The following is a 22758-nucleotide window of genomic DNA, read 5'->3' as shown; positions in this document are numbered from 1 at the left end:
TGAGTTGGTACAAGTGAATAGGCAGCAGAGCTGATGACGTTTCATAAAGTCATTTGACTGGCTTCTTGCTCATCGTCCAAAGACAGACAGTAGGGGTACCCTGGCCTGTTTGCCATCAACTGCTGCCAGGATAGTAATTCTTTAGATCCTTGGCTGGGTGATGCAGGATTAGAGGATCATAAATGATTCCATCATTCTTACAAGGAGGATTATACAGTTTTATGAACCGTTGCAGGGAACTAACAGCCATATCCTGTCCAGCATTTGGGTCCACACGACTCCTGTAGATGTCAACATAGATGTCAAATCGAAGACACGAATGAGGATCTGGGACCTTTAGTACGTATGGCCAGTTCATCTGCTGCACCAGCATGTGTCTCATAGGGATTCTGAGTGTCCCAATGCTTGGATATCGGCAGGCCTGCTGACAGCAATTCCCGGCCCCAGGGCCAGGGCCGTCCCTAGGGGGGTGCGGGGCAGAAGTGATGAATCTCTCACTTCTGGGACCAACCACGCTGGCGAATCGCACCAGCCTATGGGGCCCCCCAAAGCGCGTGGCCCAGAGCAGTCACCCCAATTCGCCGTACCCTAGGGACAGCTCTGCCCATGGCAGAATAGTCAGTGGGCCACCTAGAAAGATCCACCTGACATTTGGACAGTGCTGCGCCCGTGCTGGCTGGCGCCCAGTGAATTGCTGCCGGCTGCGCTGCTGGGTGCGCTCTTCTGGCACGGCCATGGCTTCCACATGCCCGCCCGGCTCCTTTTGCCACCACCGGTACCACGCCTAGGAGCCCTGCAGCATCCCTTGGGCAATTTAAAAGGGCCCAGGGCTCCCAGTTGGCTGCTACTGCAGCAGTGATGGCAGCCAGGGGCCCCCGGGCCCTTTAAATTTGCCCAGGCCCCTGGGCAACTGCCCCCTTTGTCCCCCCCCCATCGTCGGGCCTGGACATAGGCTCTTGCAGGACTGATGCCTTCATATTTCACAGCATAAACTGATCCCTAGCTGGGCTTGGGAAAACCCTTCTCCCTCAGGGTGCAATATTGCACAAGTAGGTGCATTATGCAAAGGAAAGGGTTTTATGCTTTCTTCTGAAGTAACCAGCATTGACCACTCTTGGGGACAAGCGGAACACCTGTCTCTGGCCTGTGTGTGCTGGAGGTCAGACCAGATGATCATAATGATCCTTTCTGGTCTTAAACTCTATGGCAACCATGGAACCACCGGTCTGCTCTGCCATGGCAATTCTCATGGCGTGGGTGGTTGTAATAGGTACCTGCTCAACCCTCTTTCCCACATTCCGAGCCGTTTTACCTCGAGCCATAATTTCATTTGCAGGCTGCAACACCTCTGTCTGTGCTGGCTTTGCTGTGGCCTACCAGTCTCTGTGCTGGGAAGAGGAAGGAATTTAAGAAGCTAAAAGAGCAACAGTGTGAATACTTTTCAGAGTAGCAGCCGTGTTAGTCTGTATTCGCAAAAAGAAAAGGAGGACTTGTGGCATCTTAGAGACTAACAAATTTATTTGAGCATAAGCTTTCGTGAGCTACAGCTCACACTGAGTCGTAGCTACATCCACCAGAAGGGAGATTCTGATCCCTCCTATCTGAGGTCTCGCGTCTCATCTGAGCAGTAAACTCACAGTCCCTGCTGTGGGCTTTTCTGGGCTAGCTTGATAAATAAAAAAGAAGAAAATGTTACTGCGGCTGCAATGTGGTTCACATTTGAAAAGGCAAAAGAACCTCCATTCTGGAAGCCAGTGTCCCACATACTAAGTGAAGCTTCCATTACCACCTTAAAGTGCGTTTGATTCCCTAGGCAGAAGGGCAAGATGTTATCAAATGTCCAGGAAGAGTACTCAGAGCCCCTATCAGGGAGAGGAAAGGGGCACGCTCTCTAGAGGACAAGTTCCTCTCCTCCCGCTTTAATCAACTATCGTTAAAAAGCAGCTCCCAGCAGGAATGTGACATTAAATGCAGCAGCTATTAAATCTTATAGCGTTTAAATATTGTAATACATTTGCTGTCAGATGCACAAGCTGGTGAGCCACTTTAGGGCCTGCTCTTGAAAACATGCACAGGCTGATTATTTATGCTATGACAGCCCATGTGGGCCCTTCGTCTGTAAACGCCTGTCTCTTTGTTGTGATTTTGTACATGCACTGGGGCTGGAGTTTCCGGGTGCCCCCACAGTTCAAAGGATAATAACTGCTGTCACAGCTCCAGCGTGCGAGGCCTTGTGCACACAGATGCTGTCTCAAAGAGCTCAGCATAAACTCTTTGTGGGGAGCTCGGTGCTGTGTATAATCTAGTGTAACGGGGCAAGGCCAGATGGCTATGGAAGAGTAGTGGGAGATAGATATATTAGCTCCAGGCTAAACAAATCCCTGGTACCAGGATAAGTGAAATGGCAGCTGCCCCAGGTCAATTGATACTCCTGGGGCTAATTAAGAACTTTCCAGAAGGCAGGGAGAAGGCTAGGTTGATTGGGACACCTGAAGCCAATCAGGGGCTGGCTGAAACTAGTTAAAAGCCTCCCAGTTAGTCAGGTGGGGATGCATGTCAGGAGCTGTGGGAGGAAGTTGCGCGGTTGGAGAGGCTGAGTAGTACACACCATATCAGGCACAAGGAAGGAGGCCCTGAGGTAAGGGTGAAGTGGAGCTTGAGGAAGTGAGGGCTGCTGTGGAGGAAGTAGCCCAGGGAATTGTACATGTCATGTTTCTAAAAGGTCAGCTACCATAGCTGATGCTATTAGGATCCCTGGGCTGGAGCCCGGAGTAGAGGGTGGGCCCGGGCTCCCCGCCACCTTTGCCCCCTGATTAATCACTGAGACTGGGAGACAACAGAGACTGTGCAAGGGAGGATAACTTCTCCTCACCTCCCTTGCTGGCTTATGATGAAAATGGCTCAGTAGACTGTGACCCTTGTCTCTAGAGGAAGAAGGGTTATGTGGAGGGTCACAGCGAGCCTCTGAGGCTAGCGAAATCCGCCAGGAAACGCGGGACCCACGGAGGCAAGGACAGAGCTTTGTCACGCTACGCAGACAAGTAAAGGGGTGGGGTGGGAAACAGCAGTGCAAAAAAACAGCCCCAGCTCACTGGCAGAGCCAGGAACAGAATCCAGCTTTGCTGAAGTGCAAGCTGGTGCCTCAATCCACTAGACAACACTGCCTGCCTAGCCTGTTTCACTTCAGTCACATAATAGCTCCATTAAGGTCAGTGAAACTACTCAAGCAAGTGAATGCGTTAGGGCTTGCAAAACTGGGTCTCAGAGTCTCTCAGATACAGTATTTGTGATGTGACAGGCGGAGAGTGTATCACTGTGTGTTGTCACCTCAGCCCAGCTTTATTCACCACCACTACACAGAGAGCATGCCCCAAATCCACTGGCTGCACTTTTGAAATTTCTCCAACTTTGGGGAATGTTATGGAGTGTTGGTCCCTTTAAGGGAGACGATTGGCCTGGCCTGGTGGGGGACCAGCTCCACACCAGGGCACTCTGGGGGATGTAGTCCAAAAGGACTGGTGGGCACCATGTGACTGTGGGCTGGAGCAGAAGGGCATTCTGGGAAGGGGTGCCAGGGAATATAAGGAGAAGTCAGCCCTACCAACAGAGTGAGCTAGCTACCTAGGTGGGGATTATTCTCTGAAGTATTGTAAGAGCAGGACTGTGGGGTGGGGTGGGGTGGTGTGGGGTGGGGTGTGGGCGGGGCGCGGGTGGGGGCTCACTATTAGGTCAGCTGGGGAAGCAACCCAAGCAGGGCATGCAAAAGAGGCTGAGAGAGAGGCAGGCTACTATAGAAGGACCCCGGAGAAGGGTGAAGGAAGCAACTGTTGGCAAAGCAGAGAGGTCTGGGGAGGGCAGCCGAGGCTAGCTTCCTGCTTGGGACCCCATCATTGGGGTTTTCAGAGAGGGGTGGAAGGAGACACTGGATGGAGTGCAGGTGACAGGTTAGGGATGGCCAAGGAAGTGTGACAAAGAAGTCTTTTTGCTTTGACTCTGTGGCCAAAGCATTTAAGTGGCATTGAATCAACCAGCCAGAAGGTAAACTGAGGCATAAAGTAGCCTACCTCAAAAGGCAGATGGCACACCAGAATGGAAACTGAAGCAGCAGATGTGCTAGATGGCTGAGGTAAGATCCCATTATGGAGGAATATACTAAAAACTCTTCCCCCTCAATACTCCTGGGTGGTGGGAAGTCCTAAACTTCCCACATCCCATTGACTTCATTGGGGAATTACCTACAGGAAATAGAAGGGCACAAACCCCTAGTGTCCTAGCGAGCATTGCTGCTTTACAATTCAGTGCTTCTGCTCTTCTCACCTCTCTTCTGGTAACCCTGGTCTACAACTCTCACAGGAAGAAAAGGAGTACTTGTGGCACCTTAGAGACTAACAAATTTATTAGAGTATAAGCTTTCGTGAGCTACAGCTCACTTCATCGGATGCGCTGTAGCTCACGAAAGCTTATGCTCTAATAAATTTGTTAGTCTCTAAGGTGCCACAAGTACTCCTTTTCTTTTTGCGAATACAGACTAACACGGCTGCAACTCTGAAACTCTCACAGGGTTATCTTCAGTTCAATCTCCCCACTCCCAGGCCTAGGGTTATAGCAATTCCTCTCTACGGCTTTGCTTGGGGAGGCCTGGTGCAATGGGATGCAGGAGAATACGATGGTCTCCATCCCCAGCAGGTGATCTCCACCTATCTGACAAAGCTAGTAACAGAAGAGCCTCTTCTGGGGAGCAGATATTGCTGGCCTAAATCAAATCTGACTGTGAATTAGGGGGGTGAGGTGGAGGGGATGGCAGGGTGATTAATTCAGAAATACATTTGACCTACCTCGTCCTGCCCCCAAACAACCTGGAGTTGTGTTAAAACTTGCTAAAGAAAAATCAATGCCTCTCGGCATGAGGGCTTGGTGAATTATTCTGCCCTGGGCAACTGTGCTTGGATGTCCGGTCATGTGCCACTGACCGGAATTACAGCATAATTTGCATCTAGAAAGATGCCAGGCATGAGTGTAAACTAGTGCAGAGGTGCAGTGGTGAGCTGGAGCCGGTTCGCACCGGTTCACTAGAACCGGTTGTTAAATTTAGAAGCCCTTTTAGAACCAGTTGTTCCTCAAGGGAGAACCGGTTCTAAAAGGGCTTCTAAATTTAATCACCTGACAAAAGTGGCACCTTAGGCGCCGACTCCATGGGTGCTCTGGGGCTGGAGCACCCAGGGGGAAAATTTAGTGGGTGCAGAGCACCCACTGGCAGCTCCCCAGCCCCAGCTCAGCTCAGCTCACCTCCGCTATGCCCCCTCCCCTGAATGCGCCGCCCGGCTCTGCTTCTCTGTCCCCCTTTACCCCCCCCCCCGGCTTCCCACGAGTCAGCTGTTCGTGCAGGAAGCCGGGGTAGGCTGAGAAGCAGGCGGTGGCTTCGGGCTCAGGCCCAGGGAGGCGGAGGTGAGCTGGGGCGGGGGGGCAAGAGGAGGGCCGCCCGTGCTGCAGCAGGTAACCCGGGGGGACCACTCAGGGGAACCGCTCCCCACCCCAGCTCACCTCCGCCACCCTCAGCCTGAGCGGGAAGCCACTGCCTGCTTCTCAGCCCTCCCTGGCTTCCCACCGAACAGCTGATTCGCGGGAAGCCGGCGGGGGGGGAGTGGCAGAGAAGCAGAGCGGGGCGGCACGTTCAGGGGAGGGAGCAGAGGTGAGGTGAGCTGGGGCAGGGCGGGAAGCTGCCGGTGGGTGCTCTGCACCCACCAAATTTTCCCTGTGGGGGCTCCAGCCCCAGAGCACCCAGGGAGTGGGCATCTAAGGCGCCACTTTTGATGTGATCGGGCGGGGGGAGCGACTGCTCCCCCCCCAGCTATGCTCCCCTGCCCCTAGGAGCCAAAGGGACCTGCCGGATGCTTTCTGGGAGCTGCCCCAGGTAAGCACCTCTGGGACTCCCCATCTCGCCCCCCGGCAGGTCCCTCTGGCTCTTAGGGGTGGGGTGGCCCACAAGACCCTCCTGCCCGGTTCTGGGGGCAGACAGGGGAGGTGGATAGATGGGGCGGGGTCCCGAAGGGGGGCATCAAGGAATGCGGGGGGGTTGGATGGGGCAGGAGTCCCGGGGGGCAGGGGTGGGCCACAACCCCCTCATGGGGTGAGGAGGGAACTGGTTGTTAAGATTTTGGCAGCTCATCACTGCAGAGGTGGGAAGGCAGCAATGGGGTCCTGAATGAGTGCGCCCAAGACAAACTGGGATATGTGGTTCGGTCTCATGGGGCAAACCATAGTTGGACCAGGACTTAGTACGTGACAACACTATGCATTTCTACAGTACCTTTCAACTGAGGGCCACAAAGCATTCTACAACTAGGAATTAATAATCCTTGCCCTTTGTACAGCACCCTGGTAGCTAAGAATGAATACTGTATATAATCATTACAATAGCCCTGTGAGGCAGGTAAGCATCATCCTCATGGAGAAATGAGCCCCAGAAAGGTCAAGTGACCTACGCAAGACCACACAGGAAGTTAGCGGCAGAGATGTAAACAAAACCATGGGGTCCTGAGTCCCTCTCCTGCTCCAATCCATTTTTTCTAACTTCATGTGACAAAGCTGCAAACTGTGAGATGTCTAAAATAATCCACGGGAAGAAGAAACGCAGCAGTTGACTTGAGTGTCCCATTCTCAAGACAAGATGGCAAACTGGAGTTAACCCTTTGGACACTGCAGTCTGTGGGCCCGATTCTGTTCTCGATGCAGTGTAAATCCAGAGCCACTATTGAAATTGATGGAGTTACTAGGTGCAATCCAACCAAGTGAGCAGGAACAAATTCTGCGGAGAATAGCAAAAATTGTAACTCCACTAGTAGATACTGGGATGGTGATATTAACATGTGGTGCCTAAGGAGACCATGACCTTGCCTCCAGATTCAATCCTGGATCAATTTTAGGGCCGGGTGTGGGGGCCTGGACCTCTTGTAGGTACCACAGTTTGAATGGAGGCCCTGACCACCTATGAAGGTCTCGTAGCATCCTTTGTAAGAACAGGTCTGTCAGCTCTTGCCAAATCCAATGTAGGAATTGTGTTCTGCCTACCTAACAAACCTCTCCCATTCCATTTGGATAACTTCCTTGGCAGGCACCACGTTGTACCACAGAGGTGGCTGCATTTCTGTAGTGGGAGCAGCAATAGTAAGTGAGCTTTGTAAATGTAAGGCCATTAATTACTATTTGTATGAACCCAGTCCACTTTTCACTCTCCTAAATAAACTACAGGAGAGGTTTTAAAAAAAACCCACATTCTTAACATGAAATAGTGCAACTCGCCTTGCGGCTTATAGTTTTGTACTTCCACTTTGTCGGCACTAGACTTTTAGAGAGGCTTGAGGCAAATTCTGCACTAATCTCAGGGTTGCCAGTCAGTATAGAATTCACTCCATAAAGGCCACTGATCTTGGTTTTCCTTCTGTTGGAGTAAACTAACGTTCCCACACTCTGATAGAAACCTTTGATCTGCACAGATTTAATTAATTACTTATGAATCTCTGGCCATTGTTACTCTGTTTGTCTCAGTGCGTTTCAACCTCCAGTCACTTTATGTGGTGAAGTGGAATCGCTGAGAAGTGAGCCCAACTAATGGATTCACCAACTTGTTGCTTATGTAACAGGCTTTTTTTTTTTTTAAATAAAACCCACAGAGGTAGCAATAATGAGCCACCATCTAGAACAACTTTAACAGAGGTCTGGAAAGGGGCCAAGACCTTTCCAAATGGAAAGTATTCTCCTAGGGAATCACTGCATCAGATTTCAGACAAGCACTTCCCATTTTTAAATCTCCAATTTCCAGGAACCCATTCAAATGTGTGTTTGGCGGGGGGGAGGAATAATTTTAAAAAATTTGAAACTGTGTGATGGGCTGAAAGCATCTGGGTGCAAAGACAGGTTTGCAAGACAGAAGGTCGCAGTATAGTTTTAAGGAATTGTTTGTGAAACAGGCATGACCGCAGCACTGGCAAGGCTGTCCACGCTTACAGTGCAAGTAATTGTGCAAAAATGTAAGTGCTTCAGGTCAAGGGAATACCTCTCTGATGAGTTTATACAGTGTCTAGCCCAACGGTGCCCTGATCAAGGCCCCAAGATATTACCCCAATACAAAATGTTAAATACACTTCATTGGGCTCAGATAAGAGCCAGGAGAAAGATTACAAAACCTGCCTTATAGCGATAGACTGAAGGAGCTCACTCCATTTAGCTTACCAAAGAGAAGGTTAAGGGGTGATTTGACCACAGTCTGTAAGTACTTACCTGGGGAACAAATATGTAATACTGGGCTCTTCAGTCTAGCAGAGAAAGGTGTAACACGATCCAAAGGCTGGAAATTGAATCTAGACACACTGAGATGAGAAATAAGGTGTAAATTTTGAATGGTGAGAGTAATCAATCACTGGAACAACTCATCAAGGGTCATGGGGGATTCTCCATCACTGGCCATGTTTAAATCAAGAGTGGATATTTTTCTAAAAGAGCTACCCTAGGAATTATTTTGGGGGCAGTTTGCTGGCCCATGTTATGTAGAAGGTCAGACTAGAGGATCATAATGGTCCCTTCTGGCCCTGGAAGCTATGAATTCCCACATTCCAGCTGACCACCCTTTCTTCACTCCAATCCCTCCTTTTAAAAACTTGTCCCTCTTACAAAGCTTTCTGATCCTGTTCGTTGCTTGATGTAGCAGAGTAAGAATGAAATTCACCTGTGTGCAGAGGGCCAGCTGCAGAGCGAGGCACCAGTTAAGTCCTAACTTGAGGACTTAGGTGGAGCATAGGCCCCTGTGTACAAGGCTGACTTTGCCCTAGACCCAATGCTTCATAAGCTCTTATGGGGAGGGATCTATGCTTGTAGACCATGATTGGGGGTGGAGGGGCTGGCAGGGCAATTCCAGGTCATAAACCTGTGCCCTGGGAGTGGATCTGGCTAGTCTGGGACTGTATAGTCTGTATTTGATACAGTTTCAATTGTTCCCAATTGTGGTACTAGTCCTGCACCCCCTTAGAGTGAAAGGGGAAATGCTTCCCATAGACAGGGCTGCCCTCTGCGAGCCCTCGGAGCGCCCCTAGACCCCAGTGGCAGCCGAGCACTCAGAACTTGGAGGATGCAGCCTGTGATGATGATGATGATTATCATTCCATGGACCCGTTTGGCACCAGCCAGAGAGCACGGCTCAGACGGTTCAGTCTGCTGGAAAACAGAAATGCAGCCTCCCTCTGCATGTGAAAACCATTAGGCAGCAGCACAGAAGCAACTCGTGAGGCAAAACCCATGAACGTTCCCCTATCAACCATGAATGTGGAGGAACAGTCCGCGCCCGTCTCCACTGCCAGAGATGAGAGGAGGGGGAGGAAAGAGACCAGCTTTGTGTCACATGCCCAGGTGACAATTTTCAAAGCCGACTGGGGGAGTCGGCCACACCACTCTGGTTAATTTCGGAGAGAGAGAGAGAGAGAAGTGCTGCTAACTCTGAAAATAACAACCAAAGTTTGGCCGGGGGGGAGGGGAGAGAGACAGGGCCAAAGGGGCTACACAACATCTTCCCTCTGCCAGCGTTGATCTAACGCTGGAAATGCATTACATGAGTGTTAGGAATGGGAACATCTGTTTTACTTAAGCCATGCTGGGAAAGGCGAAACAGGATGCCACCCTTGACCACAACCAGCCCCAGCTATAAGACAAGGAGATGAACGGAGAAGTAAAAAACAGCCACTTAAACATTTTTTCAAGTGCCACGAGCCTGCCAGATATAAATAAATAAAAGGAACAATATCTGTCTTCAGCTATTAGAGGGGCCCATGTGTTCCTGTCACTAAAATAACTTCTGGTGTATCTCCATGGACCCAATGATCTTGTGTTCACAGCAGAGCACCCTTCAAATATCTAGACAGATAATGGACATTTAATTAGGGAACTGCCTGAAGAGATCTCTGAGCCATTAGTAATTATCTCTGAGAAGTCGTGGAGGATAGGAGAGAGACCTGAGGACTGGAAAAGGGCAAATATAGTGCCCATCTATAAAAACAGGAAATAAGGACAGCCCAGGGAATTACAGACCAGTCAGCTTACAATACCCGGAAAGATAATGCAGCAAATAATCAAACAATGTTTGTCAGCACTTAAACTGTAATAAGAAACAGTCAATATGGATTTGTCAAGACCAGCCTAATATCCTTCTTTGACAGGGTAGCAAGCTTGTGAATGGGGGGAAGCAGCAGATTTCGTATATCTTCACCATCTTGCATGACTGTCTCATAAACAAACTAGGGAAATATAGCCTAGACGAACCTACTATAAGGTGAGTGCACAACTAGTTGGAAAACCATACTCAGAGTAGTTGTCCATGGCTCACAATTGAGTTGGAAAGGCATATTGAGTGGGGTCTCACAGGAATCTGTCCTGGGTCCAGTTCTATTCAATATCTTCATAAATGATTTGGATAATGGCAGAGAGTGTATATTTATAAAGTTTGCAGACGATACCAAGCCAGGAAAGTTGCAAGTGCTTTGGAGAATAGGATTAAAATTCAGAATGATCTTGACAAACTGGAGAAATGGTGTGAATTAAATAGGATGAAATTCAATATGGACAAATGCAAAGTACTCCACTTAGGTGGGAACAATCAGTTGCACAAATACAAAATGGGAAATAACTGCCTAGGACAGAGCACCGCAGAAAATGACCTAGGGGTGTAGTGGATCACAAACTAAATATGGGTAAACAATGTAATATCATTGCAAAAAAAAAAAAGCGACAATCATTCTGGGATGTATTAGCAGGAGTGTTGTAAGCAAGACACGAGAAGTAATTCTTCCACCCTACTCAGTACAGATAATACTCCAGTTGAGGCCTTATGTCCTGTTCTGGCTCCACACTTCAGGAAAGATGTAGACAAACTGGAGGAAGTCCAGAGGAAAGCAACAAAAATGATTAAAGGTCTAGAAAACATGACCTACGAGGAAAGATTGAAAAAATTGGGTGTGTTTAGGCTGGAGAAGAGAAGACTGAGGGGGCACGGGATAACAGTTTCAAGTACATAAAAGGTTGTTACAAGGAGGAGAAGGAGAAATTGTTCTCCTTAACCTCTGAGGATAGGACAAGAAGTAACATGCTTAAATTGCAGCAAGAAATTTAGGTTAGACATCAGGAAAATCTTCCTACCTGTAAGCACTGGAACAATTACCTAGGGAGGCTGTGAAATTTTTGTCAATGAAGGTTTTCTTAAGAACAGGTAGACAAACACCTGTCAGTCATAGAATATCAGTGTTGGAAGGGACCTCAGGAGGTCATCTAGTTCAACCCCTTGCTCAAAGCAGGACCAATCCCAAATTTTTGGCCCAGATCCCTAAATGGCCCCCTCAATGATTGAACTCAAAACCCTGGGTGTAGCAGGCCAATGCTCAAACCACTGAGCTATCCCTCCCCCTCTAGTCAGTGACTATCTGGATAATATTTAATGCTGTCTCAGTGCAGAGGACTGGACTAGATGATTCTACAATGTACCCATCACCTTGGTATCTAAATATATAACCCAGGTCCACTTGCACCCCAAGTGAGAATTGTACTGCTACATCCAAGCATACTCCTGAAGGGACCTGTAAACAGATGCTTTTACCAACCTAATCTAAAACTCCACATACTGTAGAGTCAGAAAATCACTTCACTCCCTTCTTAGGGTGTGGCTTTTTGAACAAATAAATTATCTACACAACATAAAAATTCAGCTCAGACCTTCCCAAACTTGGGTGCTTCTAGGGTTCCTCCTCTGAAACTGTTCAGCCCTCACTCTATATCCTCTCTTCCAAGAGCCACTCCCATCTCTTGGGGCTACGAGCCATTTACCTCAGCAGGACCTACTTAACCCATTCCTAGCAGGATCAACACCTGCTAACAGGATAGGGTGTTTCAGAAAAACAGACTGATGGTTCTGGAGCCCAAAGAATTTTATAAACAACTAGAGGCCACCGTGGATGGTGGGCAGCATTTTCTGCCCCACCAAAACTGCAAGGCAAGCAGGTGCAAGTCACTGCATACAGAATTTGCTGTAAATGATGCTGTTAGCCTCTCAGTGGTCTGCAAGCCCCCCACCCTTCTAATGAAGACCTTGAGGCAGCTGCAATTGAGGAAGCTCTGAGCAACATGAAGCCATACTGGTCAGGTACAGAGAGAGCAAGGGATTGCAGTGCATGGGTAGAGAGCCATGTAACGCCAAGGCTGGCGCGGCAAAGAGACTGCAAGTCCAAGCAGAATTTCATTAGTGATGTTTGCACGGGGAAACTTGCATAGAGCCCATTTTTTAGATGCCTGGCTCTAGCCCATCCTGTCAACTCCTCACCGGGAACCCCAATTTCAAAGCAGAAGCAAGTTAGTCTTGTGCCTTAAAAACGACTATTGCAGAGAAGGTGGTATCCTCATTGGGCCAAATTCTGTCTATTGACTTCAGCAGGCCCCTGAAAGTAAGGACCCAATCCAGCCCCCTGTGTCTTAGTTTTTTCTGTGTTTAGATTTCTTCTTTTTCCCACAACGCTGCAAAAAAGACTCAAATCTGAGCCAGTGTGAGTCTGTGAAAGGCAAAGAATCCTGTGGCACCTTATAGACTAACAGAAGTATTGGAGCATAAGCTTTCGTGGGTGAATACCCACTTCATCAGATGCATGTAGTGGAAATTTCCAGAGGCAGGTATAAATATGCAAGCAAGAATCAGGCTAGGGATAACGAAGTTAGCTCAATCAGGAAGGATGAGGCCCTCTTCTAGCAGTTGAGGTGTGAAAGCCAAGGGAGGAGAAACTGCTTTTGTAGTGCGAGTCTGGTCACACCTAATCTGTAGCTCTCTGCCCAAAGGGTAGAGGGGGTTGTGTCTTTGCACGAACACTTTTCAAATTATCCCAGTTCTGATATTCAAAACCTGAAAACTCCAACCAAGGAATGTGTTTGGTTCCATAGGTGCTGGAACTGGGGGTACGGCACCCCTCCCCCCCCGGCATGAAGTGGTTTCTATCATATCCAGGGTTTACAGTTTGGTTCAATGGCTCTCAGCACCCGCACTATACACATTGTTCCAGCGCCCTTGTTTGGTTCCCGTTATAGCATGTACCCTCAATACAAAAACATTACTCGGATGCTAGCAGGCTCTAGCCTAGAACACAGGTGTAGTGTTTGGGTTTTCTGTCCTAGTTGCCTAATAGTAACCGGAATGTAATCCAACAAGGAATGGTGACTTGAACGCAATTTGAGATGGGTAAGACAGTTATGAGTTCCTGGCATGGGGTTTCGAAGCGTCTTCCATCATGAGTGGTTGGTTTGTTTGTTTTCTGAATGGTCTTAGCTTGCAAAAGTCTGTTCAGCAGATTCTGTCATGTTATTGCCAAAGGCAGCCAGTCCAGTATCTCCCATCCATGATGACACACACTAACTTGCTTTTCTTAGGCTACTAACCCTGTTAGCTGTGCATGATGTTCCTGTCCTGAATTCCATATTGTGCAGCCAGATGTTCCCTGCCCTTCCTGTTTTGGTAAACTTTGTTTAAATCATGCTTTTGGGACAGGAAAAACAAAGGCCAACTTCTATGATGCCTTTCAGCTTGAGAGATCCCATCGCTATTTACAAGTTATCTCCCCAATCCTGCAACTGGCTCCATCCATGTGGGCCCCTGGCTCCCTCCACAGCCCATAGCTTCTGATGTGTCGCACCTCAGAGGAGGTTGCTACTGTTTTACTAGCACACACCAGTGCTATGCTGAAGTTGAGGACAGGAAGTGAAGAATACTGAATCAGTTGAAACCTGAATGTGGATTTCAGGGAGGCAGCCTGTATAAACTGAATTGGTATTACAGCATGTTACCATGGTTACCATCCCTGCTCTTACCACACTCAGTCCACACCTCCTTTTTCATCTCTGCCCAAAAATGGCACTGGTACAAACTAGTGCACTGTAGCACCAGGCTGAGTCCTGGCACAGAAGAGTGTTATCTAATAAATTAAAACCATTTTGTGCCATACATGGGACTTTCCTGGGCTCTCATGCTATCTAAGTACTGGCCAGGTCTCGTGCTACTTAGCTTCTGAGATATGAGACCACAACTGATGGTAGTCTGTCTTTTCTGCTAACCTATTCATTACAGGGTTCATAGGTACATTTCCTCCCAGTCAGACTATCTAGAAAATAATGTTTATTTCTATTTTAAAATCCATCAGCTGCATGTCTCTTAAAAATTGATTAATACAAAAACAAACAAAAAATTCTGGTTTCTAGTCATGGTTTCTGCAAAGAAATGCTATCCGTGGCTATGTTGGAAATTGCAAACACTATTACTGATGACCATATTCTTTAAATCCGTTTTTATGATTTTAACCTTTTTTGTTTTGTTACCCTTTACCACTCCGTTTTTGGTTTGCAATGCATTATGAAATATTTATACTTCGCATGTAGTCTTGCTGAAGCTAAACTGGAATTTATTATCAGTATCTTAGGGCTGGTTTATACTAGACAATTAGATCAACCCAGCTACAGAACTCATTGGTGTGAAAAATGAGTGATGTAGTTAAGACAGCCTAAGGGAGTATATCTACACAACAAAATTATGTCGACCTAAGTTACGTTGGCATACAACTGCTGCAGTAATTAAATCGCTTTTGCATGTTCATACTACACTCGTTTTGTCAGCGGTGCACGACCTCACCTGGAGCGCTTGTACCAACTGTACTGTCAGAGTGGGCCATTTTAGGATGGCTTCTGAAAGCCTGTAACAGTCAATGTAAGCAACGCCCTGTCTACACTGACAATGCATTGACCTAACTACATCAACATTGACTCGACAGTGCTCGAGGAGGTGGAGTTACTAAATCGGCATAGTGGGATGATTATGTCAGTGGGAGCATTTTAGTGAAATTTTAGTGTGGATGTTTCCATAGTTAGGTTGACGTAAGCTGCCTTGCATCAATCTAACTCTGTAGTATAGACCAGGCCTAAGTCCCAATGTAGACATTACTAAGCTGATGTAAGAATTCTTCTGTCAATCTAGCTACTGCTTCTTGAGGAGATGGATTACCTACACCAATGGGAGAACCTCTCCCCTCGGGGTAAGTAGCGTCTACACTGAAGCGTTACAGTTGCTGTGCCACTGTAGTCTTTCAAGTGTATGCAAGCCCTTAGTAAAAAGGGCCCTGTAATATGAAAACCTAGCTAGCCTTTTTCTGAATGTGAACGTCATTTACGAAAAGAAGGGTCTAATTCAAAAGCCTCATCCTCTTCGTGGACCAGCCACTAAAGGGGAATGTGACCTGCTCTGTACAAGCATGTTATGTTAGGCAAAGGGAGGATTATTGTGGGGGGAGTCAATAGAAGTGAGGTTGATCTGGCCCTCAGGTCTTTGAAGTTGACAGGAGCAAGTCCATAGATAGGTGATGGGGAAGCAGCGTTAAATAAGGATAATGCGTCCATAAAGGAGGAGGACAGGGCCTGGAGAAGCAGAAGAGGGGCAATGCAGAAATGCAATATGGAAAACAATGTGGGGAAAATAATTCACACTGAGATAAAACAAGGAATTCCACTCAGCTACAAACAGGGAGCAAAGCATTAACAGGGGACTTTTTAAAAATCGCTTGATTCAAATGTAGGATTAAAACCAGCAAAGATTCCCATGATGTGAGAGCAGAACAAAAGCAGCTGAACATATCTCGCTTGCCTTACTCACATAAGTAGACTACCAGTGGGCCAACTTGCCTGAATAGTGGTTTGGGATTGGGCCCACGCTGTCACTTCAAAATGCAAAAGCAAGAAGGAGCTGCGTTAAAGGGGAATAAGCTATACAATTAGTTCTAAAATGAAGGAAGTGACACAAGGAAAATGAATTGCAGAAGGAAGGAGAAAAACAGAATTAATGACACAAAAGCAAAACCCCTTCTAAACACCACCTGGATTTCAGGATAACTCAGCCACATGAATTGTACAAAGATAAAGCATTCTCTCACACTCACCCTACAAAGTTACCTTGTCCCCATTATCCCTCCCAATAGAACGTTGGAAGGAATGATTAACTGGTCAAGCAATTATTTAGCACAATCATTTTAAAACAATGAACACAGAGCAAGTCCCACAGCTGGATTTATTTTAACGGTGTTAAAATTTTATTTCTTAACTCTTTAAATGTATAGGAGCAAAACACCATCAGGTACCTCCAAAGCCTCTTCCCAAACACTGATAAATGCTTAGGACCTGATCCTGCATTACTGAATTGCAGCAGAACTGGGTCTCTAGTGAGCTCTGTATTCACTCCACCCACTTGGGGTGTCTAGCTGTGGTTTCTTAGTTTGTCTCCTTAAATTATTGCTCTTGTTCACATTTGGTTGCACTGAATTACTAGTGCAAATTCTTAAATGGTTGGGCTGGAGTCTAGAGAGGCAAGAGACTTCTCTGTCGCTCCAGTTTCTACATGGCAGCTTGGCAAATTCTCTAAGCAAATACACAGAAACCGCTATAACGCCATCTCTCAGACTGACAGTGTTTTCCCCAAACAGTGGGTTGTTGTTGTTACTAAAATGCTCTATGCCAGCAGCAGACAAAAAGCCAAAGTTAGACATCAGAATAAAAAGCCAACAAACATTTAAGATATAGGGGTAATTTGTCTGAAACATCTGGAAGGAAAATAGCAAACTCTGTAGTCCACTGTAGGGTATTGCCTTAAACAAAACAGACATTACAGTGACACCTCACTAATAATATCTTAGCTCATTGGTGTCAATCATGCACTACATAATCCCTACCTTGTTCAATGTGTTACATGTGACATATTTTCCTTATGTACCTCATGCATTTTTTTGTCCTTTCAATAGACTGAGTTCATTTTGGTTTTAATTAATTTTATCCCTGCACCTCAACTTGTGTGCGCGCACTCCTCCTTTTTTTTTTTTTAATTAAGAAAAGTCTTTCTCTGGGGAAAAAAAAAGAAAACCAGAACCTCAAGTTTAGATGGAGATAAGGATGCTTATTTGAGTGAGATTCAGGTTTTTCATGACTGAAGTAGGGATGTTTTGGTTTTGTGAACTGGCTGCTTTTGTACAGAGTTTTGCTACTGCTGCTTTGTTTTAATTGGATTTCATTTTTCATTATCTGTCAAGCATGACTTGAATCTTGGATAGGAATTTCTTATGTTTATATGTTGAAATAGAAATAAACAAATTCCATTAATGACTAGGAGACCTACTGAAACTTACCAAGTCATGCAAATAACTGAGTTAGGAAACACAAAAAATATATGTTCCTGCATCTTAAAATAATTTATACTGACAGGGTTTGCTTATATTATTTGTTAGGCAACATAAAAATAGGACTGCTGACACATCCCCCTATAATAAGTAGTGTTAAATTAGTAATACAGGTCCCAATTCTGCAAAGATTTAACGCACGTCAGTAACTCTACATGCCTAAACCATCTCACTGAAGCTAATGGAACTACTGAAATGTACATGTCTGCAGGTTTGGGCCAATAATTTATAAGAGCAACAACTAGACCTTACTGCAGCATTCTGATAGTGCTATCACCCAAGAATTACTACTATTATGGATTACTGAAGGACAAATACATGAGTTTCTACTGAACATGTTTAGACTTGAGAAAAGGAGATCTGATAATGGTCTTCAAATACGGTGAGGGTGTTTATAAAGAGGACAGTGAACAATTGTTCTCCCTGTCCACTGAAAGTAGGACAAGAAGCAATGGGCTTAATTTGCAGCAAGGGAGATTTAGGTCAGACATTAGGAAAAACTTTCTAACTGTAAGGGTAGTGAAACTCTTAAATAATCTTCCAACGGAGGTTGTGGAATCCCTGTCACTGGAGGCTTTTAAGAACCAGTTGGACAAACACTTGTCAGGGATGCCCTAGGTTTTCTTGGTCCTGCCTCAGTGCAGGGGGCTGGACTAGCTCCCTTCCAGACTGACATTTCTATGAACAAAATTCTAATCCCTCTATTTAAACAAAAAAACAAACAAAAAACAAAAAAAAAGTCACTAAAATACTCCAGAGGTGTCAGAAATAGAACATTTTCACAAATTTTTCAAAGAAAAACAAGTCTCTGATCTCGGCTGAACTCTAAATCAGGATTATCTGTTTCACCAAAGATCTAATATCCTAAACAAAAAGTTTGCATAAATCCACAACCAATGGGAGAAAAACACTTTAAGATATTATCGGAATTCCTCTCAATTGGGGTGAACGTACAAAACGGCCAGGGTTGCCACTTGAAAACTCTTGCTTTTAAAGTACCTTTTTACGTTAAGGACTGAAGATGATCAATTTGCACATAGCCTTTCCTCTTACGTTTGTTTAGACATTTAATATTAGATGTCTTCAAGTTATTTACCTTATAGGTTGACAAATTTTGATTTGATGTTGCTATTAAATGGAACAGGAGACTGCTTTCATCTAGGTATGCAGCCTATATTTCTGGCAGTACTTTTTTTCCTTGGTGATTCTTTGGATACGGCATTTCTCCTGTATTCGTGGTAACCGTTCCCTCAGTGTTTGCAATTTTGAATAAGAAAATGCTGTGTCTGCTATGCTGGCCAAAAGGTTTTATCACGAGCATTCCTATCCTAGGCTCCAGTTCTACGCTTGCACACGCGTAATCACATTGACTTCAGTGGGATTGTTAATATGTGTGTGTCTGCTCAATTGAGGACTTCATCACAAAGGTGTTATCATTCCTTCAGGGTTCATAGTTGCTGAACCGTACTGCTTTCATACAGGTTGATGCAGCTTCATTTTGTGTTTAAAAATTTATTTATACAACATTTTTCTTATTTCAAAATATCACTGCAAGCCATTACATGAGAATAGGGAGCAGAATATTTAAGACTAACTGCCTTATCTGTCAATAAAGGCAGCACATAATGGTTAGGTTGTAGAGTTTCCCTCCTATCTTGTGGGGTGTTAAGATGTGGGGCTAAATGCACCCCTGGAGTAACTCAACTCTTATAGATCTTATCCTACAATTATGACACCTATAATTACATGTTCATGCTTTCTCCCCATTAGAAGATCAAATAGGGTAGCAATCTTTCTACACTGTATCTTTCTGTATTTCATATCCAAATTCTGCAGTGCATTCCCAGAGAAGGGGCATAACTTCACCACAACTTATGCCAAGAGACCAAGTATTAAAAACACATACTTTGATCCCCAACAGAGCCTTTACTGTGCATCCTGAATGATCCGTAGCCTGCCAAAGAGCCCTTTGCAAATTCAGATATAGCTAAAATTTGTGAATTCCAAAGAAGATCACTCTTCTTGTGAACCATTTGCATTAATAGGGCTGTAAAACCGATAATTTCACATACATTAAAATAGGAAAAATCCTGCTGCTAATAACATTACCCTGAGGTATCAGTGTGCTTGCTCCAGTAGAATGTATAACACATTTTGAGTATTTAAGTTAGATGTCCAGTAGCTCTTGTATATATTAAGGGCCCGTCCTAATTGTTGGGTGGTAAAAGCACCCTGAACACTGCTGAAGAATAATTAGCTGTCTTAAGCACTCACTCGCAAAATTAGTAATACCCATAAAGCCGCCACAATAAACCCAACTCGGTTTAGAAAGCTTGAACTGAAGTTCCACTCTTAATCCTCATCACTGTCTTCAGAAGGCTTTTAAAGATCCTTATGGGAAAAGGCCAATTTTATACATGGCTTGTTTTGTCCAAAGCCAAATTAAATTTGCAGAAACATCTGCCACAAATGTCTAACTCTTCCTATTGTGCAGCTCGCGCAACCAGCAAATAAATAAAAATGAATCTTGCCCAGTTGAGGGATTTCTGCAAAATTCACTTTCTGCTTTATTTTAAGAAATAAATGTAAAAACTGAGCATGATATACAACTTTGAGGAACATGTTTTTATGTTCTAGGGCCAGAGTATATTTCTACAATTTAAATCGCCCAGGAAAAGAAGCACTTAATAGTCTAATTTTGTTGTAGGAAAAGACTTAAAACTCACCTCCACTTTGAGATGAAAAGCTGTAGTTCTCTCTGAAGCTACTCTAGGTCTGTCCCCCCGATCCACATTATAAAGTTTTCAAAGGTATTTGTGACTGTTTTTTTTTATACTTAAAAAAAGTACAAAGGTTTCCGAATACTGCATACTTCACGGGATTGCCAGTAGAATTATGCAAAACAATGGCCTTTTAAAACTTCACAGATTTAAAAATTATTGTTAAGCGACACTAAAGCTGACATTTACCTTATTGCAATATCAATAGGTTGTGGATAAACTGAAACTTTCTTATGACACAGGGAAATATCATTTAGGTGGCTGTTTCCTTTTCAACAAAACCTATGAGAGGATTTTGTCTCCTGAAGAACAGAAAAGTAATTCCCTAAAATTTTATCTATGTAGGACAACTACTGATCTGAACTCACCCATTAAAAGAAAAAATAACAATTCCCACAGCTCCTCTTCAGCCTGTTAAATAAACCTGCTATTCTAGCCTTTTTAACTGACTGAACTGTTCTAGGGATCAGCCTGATTCTTTTTTAATAAACTCAACTTGGTCATTAACGTCATTGAATCTAAAGCCAGTTAGAAACATACTAATCACCTTGCTTTGCTGCTATTTCTCTCTAGAAGTTTTGATCAAAGATTTGAATTGTCTTTGTATCTGCCCCTGACGTAGCCAATGCTCGAACCATGGCCATGGGGTTCCATCTACAGATCGGGCCCTCACTCTAATGTCCACTGTGGTTCTCTGAAACCCACTGCACACCTCTCTGCCCCAGCCCAGAGCAAAAGGGAACAGCCTGTTCTTTTCCTCTAATGTACCAGGGAACACCTTAAAAGCTTGGCATGACCATAACACTTTTATTCGGAATCCTGGTAGAAGCCTACGGGCCTGAGCTGGCAAAGATTTGCAAATTTTGCGCACCACTTAAAATGCAAAAAGTTGAGCACATGCAGGAGTCTTTGCAAGGATCTAAGCCTACAGTTGCAAGGCAGTTGCTTGATTCTATCAACACTTACGAAGGTGAGTAGCTTTATGTATGTTCGCCCTGGTTGTGGGTGTCATCAGCAAAGTTACACATATAACATAGGAGGTGACGGGGCCTCCTAGGTCATCAAATCCAGTATCCTGCTACTGCTGGCAGCCCTGTTACTTACGCACAAGTAACAGAATTCACATGAGCTGTCTCACTGAAGCCATTGTGTGAAGTTACATGCAGGATTGAACCACCTTCATTTACAGATGCTGGAGTTTTGATTCCTCCACCAGGCCACCGTATCATTCTTAGTTAAATCACATACTTCAGTAAGTACAGTTCTGCACAAATTCAAATTCTTGCACTGTCTAGTTCTAAGCAATCCTCCCTTGATTTTTCCATATTTGCCTCTGCTGTCCTACATATGATCTGTGTCCCAGCATAAACCACAGCAAGTTTTATTGCTACACAACCCCCACTGCAAGACAAGGAAAACTACCGCTGGAAAGAAAGTTAACTAAAACGGCCGGAGCACCTCCAAATCCTTCAAGGTGAGATTTCAGGACCCAGCTCGCTTGGAAAGATCCCAGCCCAGCTGCGGGGGGCGGGGGGGGGGGTTGCTAGCGGCCACAGGTTTAAAACAAAATCATTCCTCCGTGGAAGGGAATCTTACGCCTCCTGCAATCTAGCTCTCAGCCCTGGCCTTCAGTGCCAGGCTAGTGCCAACGGCAGCTTTGGTTGTAAACAAAAGGTCAGTGGTACCCTCGCATTTCTCGTCCTTTGACAACAACGAAGCAAGGCAGCCGCTAGCGCCTGCGGGGGACAGAGGAGGGGGAGAGGCGCCTTTCAGCCCCCCCCCCCCCACCCAATGCCTGGGGGTGAATGCGGCTCCCGGAGCCTAGCCACGTCCCGGCAAGCACAGAGCAGAGCGGTGAGTTTGGTTCATGAGCAACCTGAGAGCCGGAGGCGGCTCGGCCCGGCTGGTGCATGGGTGGGTGACCCCCCACCCCAAGGACCCTCCCGGTCCCCGTGCGCCCTGGGCGCAGCCGGACTTACAGAGCGGTGGCGGCCGGCGGGACGCCGATCCCCGGGCGCTGCTCCAGCCCCCGCGAGGAGCAGTTCACCAGGCAGGAGCCCGGGGCCCTGCCGCCGGCGCAGGTACAGCTGGGGCCGCAGGGCTGGCAGCTCTGGGCCAGGGGGCCCCTGGCCGCGGCCAGCCCCCCACACAGCAGGCAGCAGAGCAGACACCAGCCCGAGACGGGGAGCCTGGCCGAGGGGACGCCATGTTTGCGCCGTGATCCAGTGTGTCCATTTCCAAAAGGCATCGCTCACTGCGGGCAGGGCATGGCCCCGGCCCGCCGACCCCCCCGGCCCGGACAGCCCCGGGCCCGGGACGCGCTGGGCTCAGCACCGGCCGGCCCGCTGCATGGCCCCTGCCTGGGCTCCGCGGCCCCGACGCATCGCGCTCCTCCTGCCAGGGCTCGGGCTGCGCGCTGTGTCCTGCCCGCCGCTGCCGCGCTTGGCCTGGGACGGGGCTAGGGCTCCTCCTCCCGCCGCCCGGCCCGCCGCACCAGCATCCTCCTCCGCCCTGACAGCTGGAGCCCAGCGCCCCGCGGCTCTGCCCGGGGCCTGCCGCCAGCTCCCCGCTCCGCCTGCCGCTCCGCCCTCCGCCCGGCTGCGGGCAGGGAAGCCAGGCCCCTCGGCGGCCAGGGCTGCTCCGAGCCCCAGCGCAGCCCCCGCTGGCCCCTCTCCTGCGGGAGCTCAGCGCCAGCGCTC

The 22758-nt window shown here is 46.8% G+C and overlaps 1 protein-coding gene across 1 annotated transcript in view; it reads right to left on the bottom strand.

Moving 5' to 3' along the window:
• Positions 1-22481, bottom strand: part of PKD1 (polycystin 1, transient receptor potential channel interacting) — a 139718-nt gene extending 117237 nt beyond the window's left edge. Inside the window, 1 exon segment of the mRNA XM_038419109.2 lies at positions 22039-22481. Coding sequence (XP_038275037.1) covers positions 22039-22307 — 269 coding nt within the window. The 5' untranslated portion in view covers positions 22308-22481.
• Between the last annotated feature and the right edge of the window lie 277 nt (positions 22482-22758).

The sequence above is a fragment of the Dermochelys coriacea genome, chromosome 10, assembly GCF_009764565.3.
Source record: "Dermochelys coriacea isolate rDerCor1 chromosome 10, rDerCor1.pri.v4, whole genome shotgun sequence".
NCBI classification, from domain to species: Eukaryota; Metazoa; Chordata; order Testudines; family Dermochelyidae; genus Dermochelys; species Dermochelys coriacea.
This window is presented reverse-complemented; position numbering and strand designations above follow the sequence as displayed.